At 39.4% G+C, this 13,612-nt stretch overlaps 1 protein-coding gene across 10 annotated transcripts in view; it reads left to right on the top strand.

Annotated features, from left to right (window-relative positions):
* Nucleotides 1-13,612, top strand: part of SYNE2 (spectrin repeat containing nuclear envelope protein 2) — a 331,838-nt gene that overhangs the window by 199,242 nt on the left and 118,984 nt on the right. For all 10 annotated transcript variants that reach the window (XR_012329953.1, XM_019922908.3, XM_019922901.3 and 7 more), the window contains 6 exons: nucleotides 206-346; nucleotides 2,406-2,588; nucleotides 3,345-3,482; nucleotides 9,917-10,102; nucleotides 11,759-11,881; nucleotides 13,263-13,445. Coding sequence is in view for 9 of the 10 variants with exons in the window: in XM_019922908.3 (XP_019778467.2) it covers nucleotides 206-346; nucleotides 2,406-2,588; nucleotides 3,345-3,482; nucleotides 9,917-10,102; nucleotides 11,759-11,881; nucleotides 13,263-13,445 (954 nt within the window). In the remaining variant the exon portion in view is untranslated. The remainder of the gene's footprint in view (nucleotides 1-205; nucleotides 347-2,405; nucleotides 2,589-3,344; nucleotides 3,483-9,916; nucleotides 10,103-11,758; nucleotides 11,882-13,262; nucleotides 13,446-13,612) is intronic.

Genomic DNA, 13,612 nt, shown 5'->3' with positions numbered 1-13,612 from the left:
CAGGTCAGCAGAGCTGCCTTTTCCTAGTCTACTAATCTACCCTCTCATTAACGCATTCGTCAGTACGGTTTGGAATTTCCCCCCTAGCCCTTAAAAGATTTGTACGAGTAAAATCTCAAAATACTGTGACTACCCCTTTTATCATTTGAACCTCTGAATAGAGTGTGGAAAACATCTCCATTGTATCATTCTTCCTTTGAAACAGATCAGCAATGAAGTCTTGAAAAGCTCACCATCATATTCAATGAGTAGAAAAATAGACGAAATTAACAACGGGCTTCAGAATGTCGAAAAGATGTTGCAGCAGAAGAGCAAAAATATTGAGAAAGCTCAAGAAATTCAAAAGGTAACATCCTCCCTTAACTTCCTTCAGCATTTGGTATGTTCCCTGTCATCAGTCATCACAGGGATCCTAACCCTGATTTACCGGGCCCTCCTCACTGAGCGTGTCACCTGCAGAGGCTTGGTGGAGAAGGTTGCATTTAAGAATTGTTCTCAGTTTTTCCATGGTGGGAATATGCCCCAACTCCTGAGAGCCTATGATTGGGAACCAGCCTTTTCACTAGGGAAGTGTCTTGTCTTGGGAAGACTGATATATAAAAACATTTCAGTAAGTTATAAATGGTATTAACAGCTTTTCTTTAGACTGCCAGGGGGAAACAGAGGAAAGTAGAAATTCCAAATTTATTTCACTTATAAAATGTCTTAGGTAGAACTGTACATAAACATAATATTCTACCTCTTAACTTCCAAGTAAACTCCTGCATGTAGAAAACATACTACTTTATATTTTAAGGAAATATTCTAATATGAATGGAGACTTTTAAAAATAGGGCTAAGAGAATAGATCTTAAAAGTTCTCATCACAGGGAAAAAAAATTTTGTAACTATGTATGGTGAAGGATTTTTAACTAGACTTATTGTGGTGATCACTTTATGGTAGAAACAAATATTGAACAATTGTGGGACTTCCCTGGTGGTGCAGTGGTTAAGAATCCGCCTGCCAATGCAGGGGCCATGGGTTCGAGCCCTGGTCCGGAAAGATCCCACATGCCGCGGAGCAACTAAACCCATGAGCCACAACTACTGAACTTGCGCTCTAGAGCCCGCGAGCCACAACTACTGAGCACACACGCCACAACTACTGAAGCCCACATGCCTGGAGCCCATGCTCCACAACAGGGCAAGCCACCGCAATGAGAAGCCCATGCACCGCAAGGAATAGTGGCCCCCACTCACTGCAACTAGAGAGAGCCTGTGCGCAGCAACGAAGACCCAACACAGCCAAAAATAAATAAATAAATTTATTTTTAAAAAAAAGAACAATTGTGTTGTACACCTGAAACTAATAAAATGTTATATGTCAGTTATACTGCAATTTTTAAAGAAGTTATCCTCAGAGAAGTCTCACTTATCACCCCATTTCCCTCTGTTCCCTTCCTCCCTACAGTTAAGTCTCTTCTTTGGTTTCTAATTTAACTTGACTGTGTTTCTTCTGGTAAAAATAAACAAATAATTCTAAATATTAAAAGAAATAATTGTACCTATTGTATGTGTCCTTCTTTCATTGAGAAGACATTAGACTGTGTATACTCTCTTAAAATAAGGTGAACAAGATTTGCTCACAAATAATCATACCTGCCTTTGACTTTGCAGCCCCCTCTAAACCAAACAAATGTGATGTCAAAGGATTAAAAAGATTAAATTAAATTGAAAAATAAAAATAGGTCAGACTATGGCTCGCCATTGGACAAAATCTTGGGCTCTCAATAAGCCCTCTAACTAGTCAGATTTTCCCATTTCTAGAAATTATGTTCTTACACAGATATTAAGTAATAATTGAATGTTGCCTTTGAGATTTCCTCTGCCCAGACAAGTGCAGGTTTGAATCCAGCCTATTGGTTTCTTGAACTAAAAGCAGTTGCTACTGATACATGTGGCTAGAATTTTCTGCCAGTGCGTCAGTCTGAGTCAGAGCAGATATTTTCTTTTTATCAGTTTTATTTTTGCATTTAATAAGAATTGTCTTCTAGATTAAGTAGATATATATACTGGTCTAAATAGGTTAGGTATTTACCCAAGCCCTTTTAAATGTAATGTTACCTCATCACTCTTGAAAGATTAGGATTACGTTGACCTTGTTTGGTGTCATTCATCTCTGGAAGTGTCCAGGACTTTCTGCCCCCTTACAGCTAATTTGTACTGAAATGAATACAGTAAGAGTTAAGTGACCTCAGAAAAAGTGTTTTTCAGTTCAGGTGGTTTCTGGGCATAATTGAAAAACTTTGCCTGGGATGTTGTCTCTGTCATGTTGTTTTGGTAGCATTTACAAGTACAGATACTGTGTGAAAACTTAGAACTCAACACATCTTCAATCCAAATGGACTTACCCTTTTCTTCCCCAGGCAATGTGGGATGAGCTAGATCTCTGGCACTCCAAGCTAAATGAGCTGGATTCTGAAGTTCAGGACATTGTTGAACAGGACCCAGGACAAGCTCAAGAATGGATGGATAACTTGATGATTCCTTTCCAGCAGTATCAGCAAGTATCACAGAGGGCAGAATATAGAACCTCACAGTTTAACAAGGTATGGCTGTAACACGCGATAGCTACACGGAGCATGTGGTAGTAGTGAGATGGGTTTAAAACGAAACAAAAATACATATTCAGAGGCAGCCAGTTTCCCTTGAATTGCCAGTTTTAGGACCTGAAGCTAGAGCTACACCATAGGTTCGAGCGGGCATTGAGGGGACTGCTGGCACAGGCAGAAGCAAGAATCCCAAAGTCAGACCACAGTAGTAGGAGTCAGGGTGAGAATTGGGCTTCTCAACAGGTAAGGGAATTTCAGGCAGGCAACCTCAAGAGTCCCAGGAGGGAGCCAGAGAAAGAACCTCATTTGGGAACAAAACACCCCTGCCCTCCCTTCCAAGTAGGGGTCACGGTGGGTGAGCTGTGCATGTGATCTAGCAGCAGCAAGGCAGGAACCTACTCTCAGAGGGACTGGTATATATAGGACAAGGCTCGCTACAGGAGGACCAAATGTAAGTCCAGTTTTCAAAGTGGAACATAAAACGGAAACCAGACTAGTTGCAAAGCTAACTTGGAACCCTTGCTGAGGCCCATAGCGTTGGGGTAGAACTCCTTAAATCCTTCCCACCTGTGGTCAGGATTCGTTTTACAGGTTGAAGGATCAAAACCTGGAGGGGGTGGGCAAGTGGCCCAGCTGTGGGGTGTGGAGCCCTGTGAGGCCTGACACCACTGACTAACAGCAACCAGTTCTTAAGAATCATTCCACTGAAAGAGGAACCATCAGACTGAGTTTGGTACTGCCTATCTTTCACAGGCCACAATTAAGCTGGAGGAGTATCATGATCTTTTGAAGAGTACTGAGGCTTGGATAGAAAATACCAGTCGTTTGCTGGCCGATCCTGCAGCCTATGACTCTTCAGAGACGCTGAGTCACCACGCTAGCACCCTTCAGGTGAGTGTTCTTTCAGCGTTTCCTGGGTGTCACAGAATCTACATAATGATTAGTGGCTTAGCTGATTGTCACAATGCTTTTTCCCCCCTTCTTTCCTGAAAAAACAGCCTTATCTTCAAGCATGCCAAATGGCAGAAGGAAGCTTGGAAGAGTGGCAGGCTCTAGATAGGGATTTTGGAGACCAGGATCTAGTTCTTTCTGTCCTGATAACTAATTCTTGAAACTAATATCTTTCAGGATAATTTACTGTGTCCTCCATGGGCCACAGTTTCCCCGATCTCTGAAGTAAGAATGTTGCACTGAATGGTGGTGATGGTTTTGGTTGTAAAATTCCAAGATGGTTCCCAATAGTCCTGTTCCCAGATGTACACGACCTATATAATCCCCTTCCCTTGAGTGTGGGCAGGAATATGAGTAAGTGATGAGATGGTCACTCCCTTGATTAGGTTACATCGTATAGCAAAGGATATGGGATAGTCACTCCCATGAATACATGACTGATCATGGATGTATAATTATAAGACTCCCTGGTAGCAGACTAGAGTGAGATTCTCCTGCTGGATTGAATAAGTAAGCTGCCGTACTATGAGAGGGCCATGGAGCCAAGACCCTAGGGTGGCCTCCAAAAGCCGAGAGACCCACAGTCAACAGCCAGCAAGAAAACTGGGATCTCAGTCCTACAACTAAATTCTACCAACAACCAGAATGAACTCGGAAGACAAATCCACGCTCCAGATGGCACCTTGATTGCAGCCTTGTGACATCCTGAGCTGAGGACCCACCTAAGCCATGCCTGGACTCCTGAGCCATGGAAACTATGAGATAATAAGTTTGTTTTATCTTAAGCTGCTAAGTTTGTGGTAATTAGTTACACAGCATTAGAAAACTAATCTGTCATTCCTTCCGGTTCTAGCATGCCATGATTCCAAATTTCCTGTCCTTCCTGTTGCTCCACAGGTGCCCTGTGTCACCATGCTAACCTATAAAGGCAAAACAAATGAAAGCCTTTTCCTACTCAGGGCCGTGACTACAAGAGATCTTCTGGATGCCGAATGTTGGCTTAAATTTTGTTGTGAAGGCATATTTCCCTTCTCTCATACTATTCAGCCATGAGAAAGAATCTCTTAGGAAAAGGTTTATTGTATAACAATTTTATTTATTTATTCATTTGCTTATTTATTTATTTTGGGGGCTGCGTTGGGTCTTCGTTGCTACCTGCGGGCTTTCTCCAGTTGCAGCAAGCTGGAGCTACTCTTGGTTGCGGTGCGCGGGCTTCTTATTGCGGTGGCTTCTCTTGTTGCAGAGCACGGGCTCTAGGCGCTCAGGCTTCAGTAGTTGCAGCACGCGGGCCCTAGAGTGCACAGGCTTCAGTAATTGTGGCTCGTGGGCTCAGTAGTTGTGGCACATGGGCTTAGTTGCTCTGCGGCATATGAGATCTTCCCCGACCAGGGATCGAACCCGTGTCCCCTGCATTGGCAGGCAGATTCTTAACCACTGCACCACCAGGGAAATCCCCTATAACAATTTTTAGAGTAATCAGACCTCAAAACCGATCCAACTCTTTTTTTTTATATCTTTAAAGTAGCACACTGTGTCCCTAAGTAACAAGTGACTTCATACCTCCCCTGTGAGACTTCTTGGCACAGTTTTTTCCTGTGGTAACAGTTGTAAAGATACTGCATTTTCACCTACCTGTTTCTTTTCTTCCCCTTGCCTGTGATTTCTGCCCCCACCTCTTGGGTTGACTTTCCACATCCCCAAAGCATGTCATCTTTTTATTTTAAATCACCTGTGTCTTTCATCATTTTCAAGAAGTTTGCAGACAGAAGAGAGGGATGATGCTTTTTTTTCCTCAAATGCTTATTAGGAGTTTTTTAAAAACTGTACAAGAATGAACATATGCAGAAACAGCTGAAGTTTTACTGCCTTCTTCTGACACAAATGTAAAAGTGTAGAAGTATCTCTCAAACTGTTCAGGACACCCTCCTTTGCCGACCTTTGTTTACATGGAACTGAGTAGAACTTAGGTTATTAGCTGGAGGAAGTAGGGACAAGGGGATATGCAGGCTGATGTCCACAGAATGTATTCTAATAAATCTTCCAATGGGAAATAAGTCATAAATAACTAGTCCCATGTGAATACCCCACTTTGCTCCTATTTTGCAAATAGTTGTCCTACTTTAGGGCACCCTTTACCATTTTTCTAACATTACCTGGTATTGATTTTTAAAATGACTTAAAGAAGTGTCAAAACTCTCAACTAAGGTTTAAAAGTCTGTTTTAATCGCACTATAACCTTCCACCTCGATTGCATTGGTTAAATTAGGTTTTCGTAACCTAAAGATGATTCCATGAAGTCTACTGTTGTAATGAAGACTCACTGAAACAGAAATTGTCATTGTAGAAAATAGGAAAACAACTTGTTCTTTAAATCAACTTCATTAAGGTATAATTTACAGGTAGTAAAAAACACCTAAGTGTACAGCTAGGTAAGTTTTGATAAGGGTATCCAGTTGTGTAACCACTACCACCATCAATACATAAAGACCATTTCCATCACCCCAAAAAGTTTCTTTGTGCTCCTTTGCAGTCAGTATCCTTTTACCTATGTTCAGTCCTATGTAATCACTCATTGGTTTCTATTCCTGTAGTTTTGTCTTCTCTACATTATCCAATGAATAGAATCACACAGTCTTTTGGACCTGACTTCTTTTACTTAGCTTAACGTTTTCGAGATTCATTCAGGTTGTTCCATTTATAGGTAGTTTATTCTTTTGACTGCTAAATAGTATTCCATTTGTGGAAATATGCAATATGTTTATTCCTTCACCAGTTAATAGACATTTGGGTTATTTCAAGTTTGGGGCTATGTATTCTATATCTATTGCGTTGTAACACATCACTCCTGAAGTTAACAGCTTAAAACAAGAATTATGGAATCCAGGCATGGCTTACCTGAGTGGTTCTGGCTCAAGGTCTCTCATGAGAATGCAGTCAAGGTGTCAGCCAAGGCTGTGATCTCATCTGAAGGCTTAGTTTGGGTGAAGGAAGAGACAGGATGCACTTCCAGGCTCATTTATGTGGCTGTTGGCAGGCTTCAGAAGATCCACTTCCATTCACAGATGTGAGGGCCTCTCCACAAGACTGTCTTATGGCATGGCAGCTGGCTCCCTTCACCATGAACAATCTAAAAAAGAGTGAGAGAGCTCCCAAGACAGAAACGGTCTTTTTTTTTTTTTTTTTTTTTTTGCGATACGCGGGCCTCTCACTGTTGTGGTCTCTCCCGTTGCGGAGCACAGGCTCCAGACGCGCAGGCTCAGCGGCCATGGCTCATGGGCCCAGCCGCTCCGCGGCACGTGGGATCTTCCCGGACCGGGGCACAAACCTGTGTCTCCTGCATCGGCAGGCAGATTCTCAACCACTGCGCCACGAGGGAAGCCCCAGAAACGGTCTTTTATAATCTAATCTTGGAAGTGACATCTCATCATTTCTGCCATGTCTTATTAGAAGTAAATCAGTAAGCTCAGCCTGCATTCAAGAGAACTGATTATAAGGACATGAGTACCAGGAGGTGGGGATTATTGGGGGCCATTTTAGGAGCTGCAACAGCTATTATGAGCAAAGCCGCTGTGAGCATTCATATACAAATCTTTGTGTGGACATAGGTTTTCAGGTCATTTCATTTGATGGATACCTAGGAATAGATTGCTGGCTCTTATGGTATTTAACTAAGAAACTGCTAAATTATTTTCCTAAGTGGCTTTGCTATTTTTCATTCCCACTGGAGTTCTGATGACTCCATATTCTTGTCAGCACTCGATAGTATCTGTCTTTTAAATTTTAGCTACTCCAGTGACAAGTAGTGGTATCTCACTGTGGTTTAAATGACATTTCTCTAATGACTAATGATTTTTTTATTTGAACATTTATTCATATGTTTTTATCACTTGTACGCTTCATTTGTGAAATGTCAGTTCAGTTATTTGGGGGTTTTTTGCCTTTTTTTTTTTTTTTTTGGTACACGGGCCTCTCACTGCTGTGGCCTCTCCCGTTGCGGAGCACAGGCTCCGAACGCGCAGGCTCAGCGGCCATGGCTCACGGGCCTAGCCGCTCCGCGGCATGTGGGATCTTCCCAGACCGGGGCACGAACCCGTGTCCCCTGCATCGGCAGGCGGACTCTCAACCACTGCGCCACCAGGGAAGCCCGCCTATTTTTTAATTGGGTTATTTGTCTTTTTATTATTGAATTGTAAGCATTATTTATATAATATTCTAAAATCCTTTGTCACATGTGATTAACAAATATTTTCTCCTAGTTTGTGGCTTGTCTTTTCATTCTCTTAATATTGTCTTTCAGAGAGCAAATGTTATTAATTTGAGGAGGTCTAATTTATCAATATTTTTCTTTTATAGATTATTCTTTTGTGTTGTATCTAAGAAATCTTTATCTAACCCAGGGTCACAAGGATTTCCTCTTATCTTCTAGAAATTTTATAGTTTTAACTCTTACTTGTAGGTCTGTAATCCATGGACTTATATATACTACCAAATGTAGAATAGATAGCTGGTGGGAAACAGCCGCATAGCACAGGGAGATCAGCTCAGTGCTTTGTGACCACCTAGAGGGATGGGGTAGGGAGACGCAAGAGGGAGGAGATATGGGGATATATGTATATGTATAGCTGATTCACTTTGTTATAAAGCAGAAACTAACACACCATTGTAAAGCTATTATACTCCAATAAAGATGTTAAAAAAATAAAGTTAATTTTTGTATATGGTATGAAGCAGGAATCAAGGTTCATTTTTTTTCTATGGGATTATCCATGTTTTGAAAACACTCACTATTGAATTACTTTGGTGCCTTGTTAAAATCAATTGACCTCTCATATATGTGGGTCTGTTTCTGGACTGTCTCTTCTGTTCTATTGATCTATGTGTCTATTCTTTTACCAATATGACACAGTCTTAATTGCTACAGCTTTATAGTAAATCTTGAAGTCAGGTAGTATAAATTCTACAACTTAGTACTTTGTTCTTTTTCAAATTTGTTTTGGCTAATCTGGATCTTTTGCATTTCCATATAAGTTTTAGAATCATCTTGTCAATATCTATGCAGAGGTCTGTTTGAATTTTGGGAGGGCATTAAATCCAGATCAGTTTGGCAAGAATTTACCTCTTAACCATATTGGCTGTTCCCATCCAGGAACAGGATGTATCTCTCTATTTATTTTGGTCCTCTTTAATTTCTCTTTAATGTAAATTGTTAAATTTATTCCTGAGCGTTTTATGGGTTTTTGATGCTATTGTAAATAGTATTATTGGAAAAAGCATTGGTTTTAAGTTTTGTTTTCCTTTCAAGTTTTCTCCTGCTAAGATTTGGAATAAGGTCAATATGAAATTCTGAATAACCTGATTAATTTTGGGGACTCGTGACTAGAAGTCTGGTTGCATAAGTAAATGTTCTTTTTCATAACAGTTATTTTTTATGGGATTACCTGAAGACTACATTAGCAGGTTGAATATTTCCAATAGGTGGCTGAGATATTTTGAAATCTTAAGTTTGAAAGTTAATAATTATAATCATTAAAGGAACAAAAGAAAAATTCTAAGGAAGAATGTCTAAGGAATTCTAAAAATGGATGTTTTCCACTTATATTTGGTTTTATCAGATAGAGCTCTTTTGGTATCAAGTTATTCAAGTCAACTCAAGCTATAGGGGTGTTTCATGGAAGTCAGTGGCTCCAGATGGTAAGGCCAAGGAGGACACTTGTACCAGGACTGCCTCTTCGTTTCCCATCCCCACTTCACTTATCTATTTCTGTCAAACCCATTTCCCAAAATTACAAGTCCAGCCAATTGGATGGCTTTTTTTTTTAACATCTTTATTGGAGTATAATTGTTTTACAATAGTGTGCTAGTTTCTGCTTTATAACAAAGTGAATCAGCGATACATATATGAATGGCTTTCTTGACCCTAATTCCAAATTATAGAGGGATGAACTTATAGGTCAAGTGTTTCTGATTCTGTTAACAATGGCTGGAGGAGCAGGGCTACTTGGTATAACATAGCTGCTGCAAGCCCACCAAAATGGGGTAGACATTCTATAGTCATATACTGCCATTGACAAGAGAGAATGTTCAATGTTTTATTATGAAATTGGGAATGAACAGGAGTATGAAATGTTGAGACAAATTCAAATTTTCTCTGATTTAATTTTTTAAATTAAGGTATAATTCACATACAACATTTACTAGTTTCAGGTGTACAACAGAATGATTCAATATTTGTATGTATTGGAAAATGATCACCCACATTAAGTCTAGTTACCGTCCGTCACCATACATAGTTATAGAATCCTCTCTGATATAATTTCAATCAACTTTTTCCAGTATCTTGATGTTTCTCTTTTTTCATGTTTCCCATTATCTAGATGGCTTTGGAAGATTCAGAACAGAAGCACAATCTTTTGCATTCAATTTTCATGGATCTAGAAGGCTTGTCAATAATTTTTGAAACAGATACTTTAGCACAGCCTATACAAGAGTTAAGTCATCAAATAGTAGCTTTACGACAAAAAATCATAGAAAGCCTTCCACAGATTCAACAAATGGCTGATGTAAGTTAGCACTATAATGATGTGACTTCTTATTTTAAATTTATATTTCATTTAGTAAATTAGAGTTATACTGCTAATCAATTCTATGAAGACACATTGATCTGGTACATTTTTCATTTATGTTATTTCTTGAATTACATTTTACTTTGTACCCTATAGTGCAACTACAACAAAAAATCATATCCCCATTCTCAGTCCAGAAGTGGTCTATTTTTTTTTTTTTTTTTTGCGGTACGTGGGCCTCTCACTGTTGTGGCCTCTCCCGTTGCGGAGCACAGCCTCCGGACGCGCAGGCTCAGCGGCCATGGCTCACGGGCCCAGCCGCTCTGCGGCATGTGGGATCTTCCCGGACCGGGGCACGAACCCGTGTGCCCTGCATCGGCAGGCGGACTCTCAACCACTGCGCCACCAGGGAAGCCCCAACCACTGGATTTTTAAATAATTTTATTTATTTTGGCTCGAAACCTGTGAGGCATTTATTTAAGGATGGAGTCACACAGCAAAGGCAGATGCAGTTAGTCTTAATAATTTACCTTTTATTTCTCACTTACATTCCCTGCACCACACTTATGTAACTTCAGAGAATCATACTTATTAAATATTCTTGGTTATTGAAGCTTATTCCAAAATTGTTAAATGCTTCTACAACTTTTCATGGAAATTACCATAAAATACATTGTATATATTTATGTATTTTCTTAAACGTATGGTATAGAAAATAATTTCAATATAACTAAATGTTTCATAATATGAAGGTAAATTACTATAATTACTGCTTCATTTGCTTATATGAAGTTATGTTTGTCCTATGTTGAATGGTTCCAAGTTGTGATAATTTGAAATCCTTTGATGATTTCTATGTAGTTTCTCCTATTCCCTGCATTATTTTTGCTTCAGTTTTTCTCCATAAAGCTCTAAAAGTCTGAAGGCCCTCTTACAGTGTGAGTGGACTTCAGTATGTAGGTTTTATAGCACATATTCATAAATATGTAGGTTTGAAAGCACAAATTGCAGCATTTTCACTTTAAGTTTCTTGGCCACTTTCTAGAAGTTGACACTGATGGGAGAATAGCCACTGGATAAATGATCTGTTGTTCATATTAATCTGAGTAGGTTATAAGGTAATTTAGTGACTCTCCACACGGCAAAAGTTTGTTAGGGAATTGGCACCAAAATCTGTCAATTTTCCAGCTCCTTGTGTGTTTGTTTCCCAAGGGTGACTTTACCGTTTTACTTAAAGTAGTGAGAATTTTTTCAGCGTTGACCCACTTGTATTCAAGTGTTTAAAGACATTCCAAAGGTAAATCTAAACAGTTTGTAGATATTTGAGAATTTACTTAAAATTTGTTCAGATGCATACTACTTTTGTCCTCATAGCATAAATAATTGAAAATTGGCCCCATGAGGATCTTTTAACTCAGTAAGTAGAAGCAATGCTTTGTATTGTGGTATGCTATTACTAACAGAACAACATTTTTATTGAAAACAGTCCACGTTATCTGTGTAGCACTTGGTTAGTTTTGAAGTGATATAAGTGGCAAACATATTTTGGTTAAATATGAGAATAGAGTAAATGGCAGTAAATTGTGTTTTAGAAAGATTATTAACATATAACATATACTGCATGAGTGTGTTTTTTTGTTTCTGAAATTCTAGGATGTGGTTGCCATTGAAACGGAAGTAAAATCAATGGAGAAAAGAGTTTCAAAAATCAAAGCTATCCTGCTATCAAAAGAAATATTTGATTTTTCACCTGAAGAGCATCTTAAGCATGGGGAGGTAAGCATGGATCATTATTAAAAATATTTTCTCTTAATACTTACTATGCCTATTTTAAAATGTGTAATAATATGATGTGATAAAAAGTGTTTAATCTTGCTAAAGTAAGAGCAAAGTAAAGTTGGGAAATAGATATGAATGACTATAAATATCATATTTTAAATCATATTTCTAGTGCTATCTGTGTATCTATCATTTTCCTATAGGTTATTTTTTCATTTAATTTCTTCCTAAAACTTCAAGGTTTGGTAGTTTTTCCTTCACGTCAAACCCAGGTGTTTGTTTAATAGTCTAAGCACTTAAGCCTCTAAGTCAGAAGAACTGGGTTCCAGCCCCAACTGCCCTGCTTACTGGCTGTGTGCCTTTGAGTGACTGGTTAACATTTCTTGGATTTGCTTTCACATCTGTACATTGGTATTGTGGTGATTATGTTGGACAATTATAATGTATACAGAGCCCCTAGCACAGGAGCTGGGACATGCTAAACAGCATACAGATGTTGCTTCCCCCTCAGCCTACCAGATAGGGAGGGTGGGAGGGAGGGAGACGCAAGCGGGAAGAGATATGGGAACATATGTATATATATAACTGATTCATTTTGTTGTGAAGCTGAAACTAACATACCATTGTAAAGCAATTATACTCCAATAAAGATGTTTAAAAAAAAAAAAAGAGCATGGGCTTTGGGATCAGGCAGCCCTGGGTTCTAATCCTGACCCTGCCTCTTACAGTGTGCCCTCACCTGGGTCTTCTAACTTCTGTGAACCCAATTTCCTTACCTGTGAAAGGGAAGTTATGATATCTACCTCCTAGGGTGGTTGTGAAGATTAAATGAAATAATACATAGGAAGTACTTAGTAAAGTGAATACTCTCTCCTAATTTATTCATTATGTAAATCCAGATATCTATGGATCAGATGTCATTAAAACAAAATAGAAGTGCAGTTTTGGGACTTAGGAAATTTGGCAGGAGAGTTCCGTTCAATTCAATAAGCATTTTTTGAGGGTCTATTATGTGGGAAGCCCTGTGCTGGGTGCAGTTGCTGTGAAAGTTAATAAGAGGCAGTACCTGCCCTTCCACAGCTTACTGCCTGGTCACAACACACGAAGCACATGACAGCTCTACAGAGAGAGGTGGGAGGGAGAGAAAGAAGGAAAGGGTTGTCCAAAGGCATCATGTAATGCTGGGAGGGTACTCTTGCCCCAGGCATTCTTTCCTGAGACCTTATCTAACTGCCAGATCACAGGTAATATATTAGTTCTTTTCAACCTGAGCTAAGACACTGTTTTAAAACTCAAAACTATAAAGACTAAAGTTTGATTTTGAATAGATTTAGGAGTGGCCTTCTTTTTTTTCACTTGTGTACCATGTTTATCTAAGGTCATACTGGAAAATATACATCCCATGAAGAAAACCATTGCTGAAATCGTGTCTTACCGAGTGGAACTGAGGTTACCCCAGACAGGAATGAAGCCTCTGCCTGTGTTTCAGCGGACAGATCAGCTTGTACAAGATATAAAACTGTTGGAAAATGTGACTCAGGAACAAAATGAGTTATTAAAGGTGAGTGGTTTTTGTGATGACAGCCAACTCATTCGATGAAAATATTCAGCAAAAGCTGGTGTTGTTTTAATGGTTGGGCGGGTCAAATTCCCATGACAATAAGATGCTGCCTGTGTTGATTCTTTTTGGTCTCTTCCAGTATTATTATCCAGGAGGTGGCATTTGAT

This window comes from Tursiops truncatus, chromosome 2 (genome assembly GCF_011762595.2).
Source record: "Tursiops truncatus isolate mTurTru1 chromosome 2, mTurTru1.mat.Y, whole genome shotgun sequence".
In the NCBI taxonomy this organism is placed as follows: domain Eukaryota; kingdom Metazoa; phylum Chordata; class Mammalia; order Artiodactyla; family Delphinidae; genus Tursiops; species Tursiops truncatus.
This window is presented reverse-complemented; position numbering and strand designations above follow the sequence as displayed.